The sequence below is a fragment of the Falco peregrinus genome, chromosome 1 (genome assembly GCF_023634155.1).
Source record: "Falco peregrinus isolate bFalPer1 chromosome 1, bFalPer1.pri, whole genome shotgun sequence".
NCBI lineage: Eukaryota > Metazoa > Chordata > Aves > Falconiformes > Falconidae > Falco > Falco peregrinus.
In genome coordinates, this window is record NC_073721.1 from 80624473 (window position 1) to 80640753 (window position 16281).

At 39.3% G+C, this 16281-nt stretch overlaps 1 protein-coding gene across 9 annotated transcripts in view; it reads left to right on the forward strand.

Annotated features, from left to right (window-relative positions):
• Positions 1-16197, forward strand: part of LOC101922848 (dynein axonemal light chain 1) — a 30933-nt gene extending 14736 nt beyond the window's left edge. For 5 of the 9 annotated variants that reach the window (XM_027795811.2, XM_027795810.2, XM_027795809.2 and 2 more), the window contains 6 exons: positions 2867-2976; positions 3671-3726; positions 6926-6981; positions 8203-8329; positions 8738-8884; positions 11265-16197. In XM_027795811.2, coding sequence (XP_027651612.1) covers positions 2867-2976; positions 3671-3726; positions 6926-6981; positions 8203-8329; positions 8738-8884; positions 11265-11311 — 543 coding nt within the window. In that variant the 3' untranslated portion in view covers positions 11312-16197. The remainder of the gene's footprint in view (positions 1-2866; positions 2977-3670; positions 3727-6925; positions 6982-8202; positions 8330-8737; positions 8885-11264) is intronic. The other 4 variants (XM_013304331.3, XR_008745458.1, XM_027795807.2 and 1 more) reach the window with 4 other exon arrangements.
• The last annotated feature ends 84 nt before the right edge of the window (positions 16198-16281 follow it).

Genomic DNA, 16281 nt, shown 5'->3' on the forward strand with positions numbered 1-16281 from the left:
AGCTGAATTTGTTTTTCAAACATTGTAAGAAATATGTTTGCTTGAAACATGTGCTATAAAAAGCTTCACAAAGTTAAATTATCATTATCATTATTGTTACATTCTGTTGGACTTTCTGTGTGTTCTTTAAATTGATATGGCTGGTAAAGATGAGTCTTTTACTCTCCTGCCTTGTTCTGCTGAATATGCACTGATGGAAGGCCTGAGGCTATGAAGAGATTTAAAGTTGGGGATGTCTTATGTTCTAATTATGCTCTGTTCATTTCACCTGAGTTTAGTCCTGCCCACAGAATAAATAAGTATGAAATTCTCACTGTACTGAAGTTGGTGAAACTTCTGCTGTTGCCTTTTAACATATTGTGCCCCATATTGTGCAAAGCTTAACTTGGAATGAGTTTCATGCTCATTTTTCTTCCCAAAGTACTGTGTTAATACAGGCAGTCATTTAGGGTGGTGCCTGACCTGGTCTTGGAGCCTTCTAGAAAGCTGTTTGTTGGCAAGGATGTGGGCGTAATTTCAAATGATCATATAGGATGCTGTGGGGTCAGGTTCACACTCCAGTAAAACCAGTGAGAATCTTTCCCCAGTCTCAGTGAACTTTAGATTAGGGCCCAGATGTGCTATTTAGTATACACGCACTCTCCTGCTAATTCTGGCTAGCTGCTAGAGCAAGAGTCTATAGATGTTTTGGTCTCTAGAAAATCTGGATGTGAGGCAGTGTGGGCGTGTACAGTTAAAAGCCAGAAGATCTGTACCATCAGCTCGAGGTACTGGTCTGTAATTGAAGACTACTTCCTTTTTGAATTTTATCATTGTTTAGTACCTTCAGTGTTTCAGTTTCTTTTCAGTTACGTTGGTATATCCCAGAAACCTCACTCCTGCTCTCCCAATAAGAACTAGAATGCAATAACTTGTGGACATTGGCAGTGCCAGAGATGTGAACTGAATGTTAAAAAATTTTGCTTTTGCTCCCTCAATCTTTCAGCCCTCCAAAACCTCAACTCCATTTCCTATTAAAAATTTATTTTCCATTTGCTCCTGTCACGTGTCTTAGAGATAATAGACCTGTGTCAGTGAGTTTCCATTAATGTTAGACATGAGGCGCTGAATTTGCTTTTCTGTTCATGTTATTGGGGGTGGGTCTAAATCTTCCTTTTGCTACTTGTAAAATTGGATCCAGAGTGGTGTTGCATTCTGGATGTTTTTCTTCCCTTTGGCATAAGGGTTTACCTGTGCCCTACAGTCAGGGTGACATTAGTTAAAGCAACTTTAATTTAGCAAACACTTAACCTGTTCTTAAAAAAGTGTCTCTTCTACCTGTGGTTTCTCTGTGGCTTATTGTGGTTGTTCAGCTGACCTTTCTTCCAGAAGTGCACAGCAATTGGGATGACTTTTCTTCCCAAAAGCGCTCACTGCTGGCCACAGTCTGTGCTGAAAGGCCTCTCCCTTTCATGTGTTTAAGAAAAAATGTATTTTTATTTGGTGGTATGAACTGATAGATTATAAACTGAGTATAAATGCGAATATATATATAGTTTTGTTCTTGGAAAATAAAATTAAAGTTTCACATTTATATAGTGACTTAGTTTGAACACATTCACGGTATTTAGTAAAACATCTGACATGCTTATTTTCTAAATCACTAAGTGTGAATAAAAATATTATCACACTGTATTTGGACAGAAACTGAAATGTAAGTATATGCACAAAGCAACATGCTTTTTTTTTTAATTAGATTAAGTTGCCTGAAGTATTTTGGGTACATAAGAGAAAATGATGTTATCAAAACTGGGTCTTGTGCTGTGGTGTTCTTAATGACTTCTGGGATGCAATTAATTTCATTACAAAGTAGCCATATAAACCAGGCCAGACCTCAGCTATCTCACTTTCCAGTAGCTGCATAAAAACGGGGGAGAAAACAAGAGTCCTTGTTTTGAAAGCGCCAAGTATATTTCTCCTTTGTTAATGGACCTCCAGTACTCCCACTGAACGCTGAGAGAACTGACAAGTGCTCCCTTTGTGCTGTTGGTGAAGTAGCTGTCAAAACCGGTGGCAGTACAGATACTTGTGCCAAGTGTTTAGTCAATAATTACCATTGTTTCAGAATTTTAAAAGATTTAATAGATCATATTTTTTAATGTAAATATTAAACCCAAATGCTGAAGTTGTGGATGTTTTTCTAAAGCTCTGAGCTTTATGAAGTAACCTAGAAAATTACCAGCCTGGGTCATAAGTAGGAAATGTGTCTTTTGCTGTACTCTCTAAATGCGGTGAAATCTTTCCCCACTCTTTTTTAATGGCTAATGAGATTTATTTTTTTATATTCTTAACTCTGTGAATCTGTTGAGGTTCTCCCCCAAAACACACTCGCGTGTGTTCAGTTTATATTGTGAGTTAGACTTGAGTTCTGAGTTTTCTGGGTCAAGTGGGAAGGTGATTTTTTTTTTGTCAGAGCTTTTAAGAATCTGCTTCTGCTACAGGTTGGCCCTAGCTGAGGCTCCTGTATGTCAGTCTCCATGGCAGTACCTTTATTCAGAATTTTAAACCTCTGTCTATTCTCCATTACTTTACAGCAGAGGGCCCCTTAATTAAATTGCTCAAGTGTAACACAACTTTTAAAAAAATCATATGTAATGTATAAATCCATTTGATATCTTGAAAATAAGCTAGCCTTCCCCTCTTTATGCTGTGCCAGCAGGAATCTTGATAAACAGCATTCAAAATGCTTTCTCTGTTCAGTAATATGTTTTAGTAGTATATTGGAATTACTTCTATAGTAATTACTTTTATAGTACGTTTTTAGTATAGTAATTTTTAGTAACTGCATGTAGCAGTGAGCATGTTCTTCACCTTCTCTTTTCTTTAGGAAGAAAAAAATGGCCAGAAGGCTTCAGAGGCAAAGGAGGTGAAACTGTATGGTCAGATTCCTCCTGTAGAGAGGATGGATGAATCTCTCTCCACACTTGTTAACTGCGAGTAAGTTCAGTTAAAAACTCTCTGGAAACCAAATAGTCTCTTCTCTTTGTATTAATATTCAGTGTTTCTGCTGTCCCCTGTGAAAATATGTATTTACTCTGTTTAAGTGTGGCCTTCAAAGCAGCGGCTTTCTCTTCTTTTTTGTCAGCTGAGCTTCTCTTTCCACACACAGTTCCTCTTTTTAATTCAAAGATCCCTGTCACTTAACTGATAAGGTCTCAGGATAAATTCTGTATTTATATTTGTCCCCAACAGAAAAAAATTTATACTCTTTATCACTATATAATTACAGGTCCATGTTTGGAGTTTATCAGCTAAATGGCACATTTATGATCCATTCTAAAATTTATGGGGAAAAAAAAAAAAAAAGAGAGAGAGACTTAAGCAGGATTTCCAGAAAGAGATTAGAGACATTTCAAAAATAAACGTCCATGCATTTGAAAAAGTTTTAGGCATAAAAAGATAAACCAGTATGTCATGTTACTTACATGTTACTTAGCTTCTGGGAAGGTATGTAAAGTTACAGCATTGATGATTTGAGGATATTTTGAGTCTGTTTACACATCCATTTAGTTTGCCATCCTAATGAGAGAAGAACAGACAACTATTTCTAACGCAATGGTATTTGGATGTGGAACTCTTTTGATACAGTGATCCCCTGTATACTGTGAATTGATTATTCTTGCTTTTAAAGGAAACTATCGCTGTCTACAAACTGCATTGAAAGAATCGCCAACTTGAACAGCCTAAGTAAGTGACAAGCCAGTGATCAATTATGTTTGTTTTCTAGTTGTTTGGATAGGATGTATACCATAATGCATTATATGTGTTCAGCTTTACACCTATTATTACCCTTTTAAATTCCTTCCTCTTAGAAAATAACAAGTGACCTTTAAAATTATTAGTCGTACTGGGATATTAAAGTGCATTAAAATGTATCCCTGCATTAGCCTTGGCAGTTGTCTCACTCTGCAAGTTTAACAAAAGAAAAAAAAAAAAAAGCAAAATCCATCAAAAAGGCAGCCATGAACACTCCAGTGGGCCTAGTTGTGGTATTCAACACCTAATCAGTTCTGGAGTAAATTGACCAATTTTCACACTCATGATGGAGATAGTCTGCAGTTCAAGAACTCTGTAATTGTGGTATTGGTTGGAGTGAGGTTGGGGTGTTGTAGACCTGGGCGGAAAAATGTCATTCCATTTTGCAGAGGATTAGAAATATTTGGTTCGGTTTTGTTTGTACTTACAAGAGGTGTGCCATTTATCTAGAAATGGAACTGAACTTTTATTTTTTGGGCAGCTGTCTATAAACCTTGAAACTCATTGGGTTACTGACTTTGGGACAGAATTCTTACTGGTCTGTCCTCAATAATTTAAATCTGTGGCATGAGGCTGGCAAAGAGCTGCAGGTTTTGGGCTGGAGCTTCCACACTTTTCTGTCCCCATTAAATTGCCGGGTGGACAGACAAGGAACCTGGAATCCCATCCTCTCCAGCTACACACCAATGTGGCTGTCAAGGAGCTTGATAAATTAATTTGTTTTCATAATATGCTCAGACTTCAATAAATTTGCATATCATAATCAGGAAAAAAATATTCTGGTAGTCTTTCCAAATTACTGTAGTATTTTTTGCTCATGGTAAAGTTACTCAAATGGAAATAATTAGGCAGTTATATATAAAAGCTAAACAATGGCTTTTTTTAGTGGGACAAAACATTAAAAGCTTTTAAAGCATCTTACATATTTATATTAATAAAATGTAAAATCAAAACATCCAGTCTATACCAAGTATATGATCCTAAAGCCAGACAAACTGGAACTATGTGCTCTGCCTCTTAAAGGTACAGAATATGAGGAACTCATTGTCTCTGTTGGCTTCTGAGAAAGAGAGAGAAAGCAGTGCTTACAGCTATGAAAACCAAGCCACTAATTATTAGATACTCGCTTTTGCTTATTGCGGAGAGGAAGCTGAGAAATCTTTTTAAGCATCTACACTCTCTTCAGACTGAAAAGATTACTGTTAATTTATATACCTGCTACTGCAGTTATGGCGAGTAGATTATTCTGTGTAAAAGATCACACCCCTGTATCTGTAAATGTGAGGAAGATGTCTTAGATGACAGCAACAAGTGTCAGTTTTGTGGTTTAGAGAGTGTAAATGTTCCATGGGGGAGATCTATTCCTTTAAAATACAGAATATCTCAGAACAAGAGTAACAAAAAGCAGTAACAGCAGTTAGAAACAATTTTAAGGCACAGCTTTTTAAGCAACTGTCATTTTTGTATTTGTAAGCATCCTTTCATTTCTTAAAAATTTCAAAAGTTAGTGGAAACTTATAATTTATAAATGCGAGTGCCATGGTTTAACCCCAGGTGGCAAGTAAGTACCACGCAGCCACTCGCTTATACCCCACCCCACTGCAGTGGGATGGGGAGGATGATTGGGAAGGGATGTAGAACTCGAGGGTTGAGATAAGAGCAATTTAATAATTGAAATAAAATAAAACCAATAATAATGATTATCATGAGAAGGACAGAGATGGGGAGAGGAATGAAATCCAAAGGGAAGGCTTACCAGCTACTGACTGATGGCCGGCCAGTCCCCAAGCAGTGATCAGCAGGCCCCAGGCATCCCACCTCACCCCCCCCTCCAGTTTACATACTGAGCATGACGTTCTATGGTATGGAATATCCCTTTGGCTCGTTCAGGTCAGCTGTCCTGGCTGTGGTCTCTACCAGTTTCTTGTGCCCCTCCAGCCCTCTGGCTGGCAGGGCCTAAGAAACTGAAAGGTCCTTGACTCAGTATAAACATTACTTAGTGACAACTGAAAACATCTGTTGTCAACATTACTCTCACACCAAATCCAAAACACAGCGCTGCACCAGATTTTAAGAAGAAAACGAACTCTATTCCAGCCAGAACCAGGGCAGTGAGTTACAGAGACACTAGCTGGCTAGACCAAAAGGACATCTCCCAGCACTTCTCCCCTGTGGATGAGGATCCTTAGGGATAATCTGGAGAACAGCAGCAGCAATAGACTTCAGATTTACTGATTATGATTCTTGAATCCTCATCTGTAGCAATCTCTAGCCACTACATGTGCAGTCTATGGAGTATCTCTTGCTACTTGGCTGGAATTTTCACTGGTTTTGCCATTAATTGTTGTACCTTGTATTTTTGATGATTATACATAAAAGAGTGAAACAAGATCATTAGGTATTTAATCCTTAATGCAGTTAAGAAGAAGCATTAAAGCATTCATGAGTGGTATAGGTCCAAAGTTAACGCAACTGCATGCTGCAACTCAGTTTGCTTATTTACACCTGCAAGAAAGCTTGTGTGAAAAATGAAAATCAGTCATGCAAAGAGACTGCTGTTTTGTGATAGCTTTGTGTTACACTCGTATTACACTAAACCCCATGAAGAACAGCTCACTTGGAAAGGCGTTTTGTCTGGGTGCTGGACTAAGTTTCAATTACTCTCATCAGATTTCTGAAAGGCAGCTTTATATGCTGACGCCATTATAGAAATCCAATCTGCTGCCTTAAGATAAGATGGGAGCAACTTTTGCCTGGAAAAGAAGGGGTATGAACTATGTAAGGTCAAAATTAGCAAGTTAGCAGTTAGAGTTCAGGTGCAAGGTGAAATAATATTTCTAATTCAATATTTATCTGGACTGAATTTCAACTAGGTAACCTACACATGAGCGGCTTGGCATTCATGGGCATGTTTCTGAGCTGTTCACTGCCTTCATTCCTGATGATCTGTGTAGGTCAGGAGGTTTTGTTTCTGTGAAGTCATTCTTTTCTTAATAAAGTCTGTTCAGAGTGCAGCTTGCTTGTAACTAGAATATGGTGTTTTACGTGACTTACAGCATATTCTTATATTGAACACCACCCCCCCACCCCCCCCATATATTAACAAGAAACTTTCTTTTATCTATTACAGAAAATTTGAGGATTTTGTCTTTGGGAAGAAATAACATAAAGAACTTGAATGGATTGGTATGCACTTCTTAGTATCAATTCTTTGCTAACAAAGTGGAGTGCTGTCTAGAATGTGGGATAATTGCCCTATGTTCATAAAAGTCTTTGCTGAATTTACATTATTGCCTAACCATTTATTTTCTCCTTTCACTGCGATCTGTTCACCCTCTTACACATTGCTTCTGAATTTTCAGACAGTCCTTCTATTTTTTTCGTTTAAGCACTCTTCACATTGTGAGATTCTTCAGGGCTGTTTTACTACATAAAAGGATTTCAGAGAGAGATTTTGTTGTCTTTGACAAAGATGAGCAGAACTTTTATCTGAAAACTGCTGTCTGTAAAGCCCTTTAACTTCTACTGGCTTTGCATGAAAATAAATCCTGCAGACTTTTTGTACGAGGAATTTTCTACCTGAAGATACTTAGGCTATGCTTCTTTACTACAAATACTGGCAGTCCTATGAACGCACATTTCATGAAAGTCTGTTCTTTTTCTGTTAACTACCACCTGGAGCAGTATGGCTTCAGGGGAGAAGGTGGTGGCAGGACCAAGTCTGCTAGGCGGGGGAAAATTTGTTGAGGAAAAAATGGGGTCAGTGTTGTTACGTTTGAATTAAGGGCAGAACTTTTTTTCAGTCACTTTTTTTTTTTAATGAATATAGAAATTCTTCTCTTCCTCAAGAGATACTGTGTGTTTCTCCAGAATGTTTCTCTTCAAAGCTATTCCCACCTTCAGGGATGCCACATCTCTTAAGTGTGAAATGCAGTCAGTGTGTAATGGCTGGTTTACAAACCCTCTATTTTGAGAGAATTATGAAAGCACCTTCTGGCCAACAAGTACAAACATACGTGCACCTGAAATGAGTCATTCCCTCCTATTGTATAAAATGCCTTCTAAAGTAGTTGTTGAATTGCATTCACTTTTATGTATACTTGCAGTGCACAAGCAGCCAAATTTGTCTCCTCTGCCCCTATGCCTTAAGAACAACTACTCCAGCCAGCTATTCCTTGTCTTATTCTAATATTGTGGTTTCTGTCCTCCTAAATACATTTCAGATCCTTTCCTCCTAATTTCTGTGAGTATTTGCCATGTATAATTAGGGACCTGCTTAAAAAGAAATGAGGATCAATATACCTCAGTATTTTCTCACGCGATGTGACCCACAAGGGGGTGAAGAGAGAATCTGAAGAATAAGGAAGCTGTACTTTTGCTTACCTGAGTAGTCCTGTCATTTTCCAGGAGGCAGTTGCAGATACTTTAGAGGAGCTGTGGATCTCATATAACTTCATTGAGAAACTGAGGGGTATCCGTGTAATGAAGAAGCTGAAGGTTCTTTATATGTCAAATAATTTGGTGAAAGACTGGGGTAAGCCATGCCTCTCTGTTCTGTAACTTCTCTTGTAGTATGGTGAATGCATGAGTTAAGTCACCAAGTAAAAAGTAGTTCTGTGTGTTACAGGGCTGTAAGTCTCACTGATAAGCCTGCAGACGTGCAGAATCCCTAAATAGCCACTCATGCAAGAGAGTAAAAATAATTAGAATATTGAATTTAACTTCTGAGCCTTATTGGAGTTTGTTCTTTGAATCATCTTTCTCAGACTTCTTTTAAAACGCATACCTGTCTTTAACTTGATACCAGTTCAAGCCCAAGCAATCCCTATCCTGTTGTATCCCATGCCATTTATGTTTGCACTGCGTTTGAAAGGAGTGTGTGGTGCAGATGTACTTTCCGTGTTCCACAATCTGGTTGGTGTTCTTACCTTTGTGGTTGCAGCAGAGTTTGTGAGACTGGCAGAGCTGCCATTACTAGAGGATCTGGTGTTTGTAGGCAATCCACTGCAAGAGAAATACGCCTCTGATCAGAAGAACAATTGGATTGAAGAAGCAACCAAACGGGTACCCAAGCTGAAAAAGCTGGATGGTGAGTTTGGGGCATGAGGCAATTTGTGTGTTAACAGCTTAATATAAAGACAACCACAGGGAAGTGAATCATAACCTCGGAAATTCATCTGCGTGCCCATGTAATTAGTATTCCTCCCTCCTCTCTTTGGAAGTAGTTATGCAGATCCTGGCTGCAGGATCTTCCGAGTGTTTGATGGATTTTTGAGTGTTAAATCCAAGTGGTCTTGCAGCCTACAGGTGGTCTTCACTCTTGAAGTTACCCAGGCAAATAGCTTTAGCATGTAACTAATAGGGAACAGAAAGATTTAGCATTAAGTAAGTTAACAAGGCTTTCATCTGCCAAGCTGAATCACAGTTTTCTCACCAAATTTGATTTAGTTTTCCCAACAAAAGAGGGTGACGTGGGGGAGCGGGGATAGACAGGGATATGCTCTTTTGCTTCGGTTGCAAGGACGTGTTTTAGGAACTCTATGCAAATTTCCTGAGTGCCCGTATCCCCCTCTTGTCACTGCAGTAAGCCTCAATTTGTGTGCTGTCCTCTCCTTTTCAAGTCACTGATGTGAAAATATATTAAAGCATGTCCTGATTAGTGACTGAAAGTGAGATAATTTTTAAATATATTTTTAAATATGTTGATTTCTGTTAATGGAAATGTTAGCTGTTTACTGTTATCCCCTGTTTACTAAAGTGGTGAAGAAGAGAGCAGGACTGGTAACACTCGTAGTCAGAGTAGCATCAGGGAAAGTACAAGTGTAGGGATGGCGACAAGAGGACAGCTTCATTACAGGGAGCAGTAGCTGGGAAATCGAAGCCAGATCAGCTGAAGTAGTACGCATTACTAGGAAGTGGAAGCCTGGTGAGAGAAGTGTATTGCTCTGAAGGATGGCCTGCAGTGGTCCATTTATTGTTGTAGTAAGAAACGTTTTTAGAGTAAAACCAAACTGGGATAGGGCAAATATATGGGTAAAGAGTAACCTTGTTAGTGTAAGGTTAGACCCTTAGTTCCTGAAGCATTTTTGCACCCTGGAGCAATAGACAGCTCTGAATTAGGCAGGTACATTTCCTATGCAACGTAGAAAGAGAGGATGATATTTAAGAATGGAAACCACAAAAGGTAGAACGTTGAGCAAAAAAGATGTGAGAAACACTGTAGCTGGCCATAAGGTTGCCTGTTGCAGTGCCCCAGGGTCCTGTTACGCTTACGTATTGTATGTGAAATGGCTAATACAGGGACCTCAAAATTATTGAGATGGTTGAAGATGTTCTGAACAAAAATAAGCACCGAAGGTCTCTTTCAGCAGGTACGCATCCCTTTTCTGTTAGTTCCTGTGCCAGGAACCCTGCTCAGCGGTTAGGTGCCTAAAGCACAACACAAACCAGGCTCTGGTGGGTTTATTTTCCTTTTCCTACCTGTGAAAAAAGAAACACAGCACCCCAATCTTACAGTAAACGAAGGACTCTCGCCACAAAGGCTCACCATAGTCCTAGTCTGCCTCAAGCTGAGCAAAGCATCAGCGTGACCCAGCTCCCGCTACCCAGGTGGCAGCACAGGTGAATGGACATACACCTTCATGACCTGCTGTTCTTGTACTAGTTATTTAGGCGTGTATTTGATTGTGCCATTTCAGCATGCTGTGAGCTTACCTGTACTACTGGGTTTTGCTACTGTGGGGAAAATTTATGACTTGATAAATCTCTTTTGACTATTGCATTTCAGCTTATTTTAAGAACAAATTACCATGAGGTGGCATGAACCCTGCAGACTGCCATGATCTGAGGTGTCTTTGCTCAACATGGCTGTTAAAAAGAGATATTATTTAAGTACCCGAGGGGTGGGTATAGACTATGACACTACTGCACAATGCCTCTCTATTCCATGACATCCAAGTTATCCCTAAAATGTGACCATACAGCTTCTCAGATCCACATTGATATAATTGTATTTTGTAGTCTGGAACTACTACTACAAGGAGGTATCCTGTACTAAAACTTGGTCATGTATGTTGTGGAAACAGCAGCGCAAAGTAGGGGCCCAACAAGGGTGATGTGCTAGTTGGTCATTAGCAATTGAACTGATGTGGTGTGTCTCCCAGAGACCAAGGCAGGCTGATATTTGCAGGTCCTGCTTTAGTACCTTTTTTTATTCCCTATTACTTAAGAAGTTGGGAAAACATCCAACAGAAGATGTCATCAGTTGAAGGCTTTTCCGGTTAAGAAAGTTCAAGTATGCAGAGGTTTATGTCAGTTAGAAGCAGTGGCAGGAAATACAACTCCTTCTGCCAGTCCAGCTCTTTCCAACAGTCCAGATGAGCTTTCAGGTGTATCAGTATTAACTATTGTCTTTGCATAATCTGTTCCTAAACCTCTTCAGATTTTTTTTCTCTCTTTTTTCCTTCTAGGTATTCTAGTTATTAAACAAGAAGAAGATGAAGAAGGAGCAAACTGATGACACTTTCTTGTTGGGTATTTAATTATTTAAGTAACTCCAGATAGCTGGGCATATAGAACTTTTATATGAAATGTTTGTTTTGAAGAAAATCTTTGGGCAATTTTTAAAAGACCAGCTTATCTGCAGAGTCTCACCCAAAGAGTTAGTTACCAAAATTTGGGCACTCCAATTTTGTCAAGCTTATGACACCTTCTGTAGAGACTAGTGGAGCCAAGTCTATCTGCTGTTTGGCTAGCAAGAGATCTTCACCTAAACTAATACATAGCTATTTTTAATCCCTGATTAATGGTGCTTGTTGTTCGCTCTTGGGTTCTAATAGAACCATTTTAGCTCGTTAGGTGCAGCTGGCCAACGTTGTCATTGGAGATGCTGAGGCCAGAAGAACAATGTTGTGGTTTAGAGACACATTGCAGGTTTGTTGTGTTTAATTTTTGTCATGTGAATCCCTCAGTATTTTAAATATGCGAGTTTGCCTTTTCATCCCCTTAACTGTTACGCCAAACAAGCCCAGTAGTTGTGGACCTACGCACAAAAAAGGTATTGGTCTGATGATAACTTGTTACCGGCCTTAAGTTTCGAATTGGGCTTCTCGCAGTGGAACTCGACTGCATCGCTTAGAAGGCCAAGTATAACTTATATATTTATTTATTTTAAAGAGGCAATGGGAATTTGCATGGTTTCAGTGAGACTAAAATATCTGCTAGCTTTTTCTTTTTTTTGTCTTTTACTAAGAAGTTATTTCAGATTGGAATATGTGGCCTATTAGCCTACAGCTGGTTCCTAGTCTTGGTTTGGATCACTGGTGGACATAATCCTTCTCAGCTCTGGAATCTCCCTATAACTAAGTAGGCCGATACTAACACAGAAACAAACAATGAACGGAAAACCTGGGCTTGAGGACAGAAAATTGTGGCCTTGATGAAAGCACAGACGAAGCAGTGAGAGGAAGTGTATGTAGTTAGTGAGGAAGGTGAGATGAGATGGAAAGTGGGCATTGGGAATAAAAGTATTGAAGATGTACCAAGTGTGCTATATTGCAGGGTAAGCAGTTTTAGAAAAGCTTCCTGATATAACAGGTAACTACTTTTAGTGGAAAGCATTAAACAATGATGAAAACATACATGATTGCACTGTTGGATGCCAACAGTGTGTTTTTCTTTTCTTCAGAGAATAGATCAATATTCTCTGTCACTGGAGTAGATTTTTCTGCAGCTCATTTTTGGTTTTTTACAAGCTTTTCTTCTAATTCATAGTACCATCTTTTCTTAAATTAAAATGGCAACAACCTGCCAGGCATAGAAGGAATGGAGGCAGAACACCATTCTTAATTGTTTGTGAAGGTGTGGCAGGAGTTGAAATCTTGGAAGTCATGGTCAGAGATAAAAAGGTAGAATTGGTCCAGGCAACAGTGGTATTGATCTCAAGCTCCAGACAGAAGTGTAGTACAAGATATTCTCTCTCTGATGAACTTCTAAGTGAAGAGCGTGAAGTAGATTACAAGACAATCACAGTCTAGTTTCTATGATTCTTAGAGGCATTCCAATGTAAACTGGCGATTGCTGATACAGCTTGAATTTGATTTAGATCTGTTATTTAAAACAAGGTCAAGAGTGCAATGGCAAGAACTGTGGACATTCTTCACCTAGCACAAACTATTTCCAGACATTTCCATTTCTGTTCTCTTGACCAGAAAGCAGTTTCTTAGTTAACAAGCTCACTGGCTTGTTCTTGCAGACAACTTTATATTCATATGTAATTTCTTTTAGAATTACTCCCCTAGCTTTAGCGTGAGTAAAGGCACCGCTGACCAAGCAGCACAGCGGCACGGAGGGTACATATACAGTCAACAGCCATTTCACACCGGCTTCTTTTAAACCTAAGCCATTCCGTTCACTTGCAGCCAACCGCTTTGGCAAAGTGATGTGCTTTGGCAGCACACTCAGCCCCTGCTGCCCCCAGCTCCTCGGGTGGGTCACGGGGGTTGGCCTGTGCCCTTGACGACTGTAACTGAAGTGTGGTTAACGTGAACCAGAGCCAGAGGGGAGCGAAACTTGACCTGTGAATACTGCCAACAAATGGAAATGCCGAATCCATCTCCATGTTTAGAGACGTTTTCAGAACAGACCATGCAGTGCTCGTGTGCTAGTGCTTGGCCACAAAGAAAAGCGTTTGAACCCCTGTAGCTGGTCCCTCCTAGCACATCATCTACAAGTGTGGTACGTGTGGCTACGTTAGCACCTCAAATGGAACGCAACGGGAGAGAAAGTGAGCAACCAGCACAGTCCAATGCCAAGAAATCCTGCTGATTGATGAATATATAAGTATGGTCCAAGTCTGTACGTTTCTGAAGGTCATGTTTGATACAGCAAATACTCTATGCTTTGGCTATATTTTGAGAGCAGAATAGGAACTTAAGTGTACTGACTGCCTGGTGATGGTTGGAATGAAACTGCTCCCGTGAGAGGACGTGAGGGGTAAGAGCAGTTTCTGGCTCCTGTAAGTGAACAGTACAGGCTGTACCTGTGGGAATTGGTCCAAGAACTGTTGCAGTTGTCAGCAGAGCTGTGTGTATTGTGGGGCCCACTGTCATCAGCTCTTTTCACAGATTAACAGCACAAATTCACTAAGTTTTTTTTGGGGGGGCTGTATTATAGTTACCACCAAAAAAAAAAGAAAAAAAATCAATATTGAAGGAACGGAGCAACCAGTCTCAGCACAATTGTAACAGCAGTAAGGGCACTTACAAGATTTCCCTCGCCTTTCACCCTTCATGCTGTGATAAATTAGCATAAAGTTAAAAACCTTTCAGATAAAAACTGTATGTCAAATCTCAATGAATCAATACAGTAAGAAAAGAATAAACTCTGGCTCTCATCTGTCAGGAGATGCTGAAAGCTGGGTGGAATATTCAGCTTCATGTTGCTTCGCCTGATGAATCATGATTAGTCTCAAGAACAAATCAACCTCCCCTGAACTTCTTTTCCTCCAAAATAAGTAAAGTTTTCCTAAATTTTAAAATTTGCACTTTAAAATTAAGCACTGGATGTGGTGGAAGACATAGGTGGCAGAATTAAAGCAGCTGATCTGCGTATCGATGGTGCTACGCCACGTCACGTATAAGCTAAAAGCAAAGCTCAGCCTGCACGCCCATAGCGAGGGGCCGAGTAAAATGCGGAAAGGCTTGTCTTTCTGTGTGCCTCTTTGCCCTTCCCTATCACGCCGCATCCGATAAAGCAGTAAGCACATTATTATTCATGGATGAAAAGAGCACCCATGTAAAACTTGCAAGCCATATAGAATTTTGCTTTTCCCAGTGAAATATGAAGGATTAGCATCCACTTTATTCCTTGGAGAAATATCCTAAAATTAAATTAGTGATAGGAAATAGCTAGGTCTTTTACTTGCCTGTTAGCACACTGACCTCTTTTCAAAGAGCTGATATATGCAGTGATTATATTGAGAATTGCTGGAAAAATGTGAGAAGAGACCTGAGAACCAGCAGATGACTCAGGTTACACTAGAAGTAGACTCATCTAGAAAAACCTTCAAGCAAGAGAGCACTTTTAACATCCTCTTTGGCTATCTTTTGTATACAGTAATTTTGTAGCATGGCCAAGCTGTTAAGTCTGCTGTGTTTAAATTATTTAGGCCTATGTTTATAAATGTTATTCTGTGAAACTCGTTTAAAAATAATATAATGTTATTTTATACAAACGTCTGGCTGTTGTGTAATGAAATAGTTCAGCTTGTGGAGAGTGTTCAGAAATTAAATTTTGTTCTCATTAAACTTTCCTAGCTGCTCAGGGAGCAATGTATTTATAGTATGATAGTATGTAAATGCTGTTTCCTTATTGCCTCTGAAAATAACCTAGACTTTAAAAATGCTGATATATTGTGATTGTTGTCATCTGATACATAAATATTTTTCAATCTTTTAAGACACTGGTTGTCACACTTTGTTCTTAGGTCCTAAAAGAAAAGTCTACTACTGCTATATGAGGGGAAAAAAACCCTCAAGTTAAATAAATGGCTAGTCTTTCTTCAGTACAAAATTACAATTCACTTGGAATTTCAGTTAACAGCAATATTCTGTCAGTTCCATTAAACCCAAACAACGGAAGGTTAACTGATTAATAAGACAGTGTTACTGAAATGTAATTTCAAAACTCCAGTATCAAGAAAAAGCTTTATACCCCACAGTCCACAGCAACCAGTCTCAATAACGACAACAGTAGCATCCTGCAACATGCATGGCTTCACAGTTTTGGCACAAAATAGTCAAATCTTAGCACTTTTGCCAGTTGGCTTTGACAGGGAGGTAAATACATTATTTAAAGCCCCAAGTAAAGTCCTGCTCTGCTATCTGAACCGAAAGCTTTGGTGCTCCCCGTCTCTTTTGCCCACCAAGCAAAATATGACTTTTCCAAATGCTATTGCTGACCAACGGCCACAGGAGTAAATTAAACCAAGGGTTTCTAGACCAAGCTGAAAAAAAAAAAAAAAAAAGCTTTTTAATGGCTTCAGCCGAGTCTTTCTCCTGCCAGCTTTACCAAGAATACTGAAATTAAAATTTGCCAGCATAAATTAACAACTAAAACCAGAACAGGTGTGCTGCCATAGGTTGAAACCTAGCAGGAGGCCAGTCAGACACAGGGACCTGTTTCTGCCATCTGCTTTATGCAGTGAAACATTTGCAGCTTTCAAAGACTTCATGCCCACAGGTGTGAGAAACACCTCTGTAGCTTAGTTAACTAAAAACCAGTTAACTACCAAAGCAGAAGGAACCTTTGTTTTGAGGCTGGATGGAAGCAAATTAATATTGAAAATTAACAGCAAGAGATCCAGCTGCTGTCAGAGGAAGTGAGATTAACACTGTATAAAAATGTTTAAAAACCCCCTTAATTCAGATAAGTGCCTTTAAGGCGGTATTGACTAAAACTTTTTTAAACTCTACCATTGAAAAATAC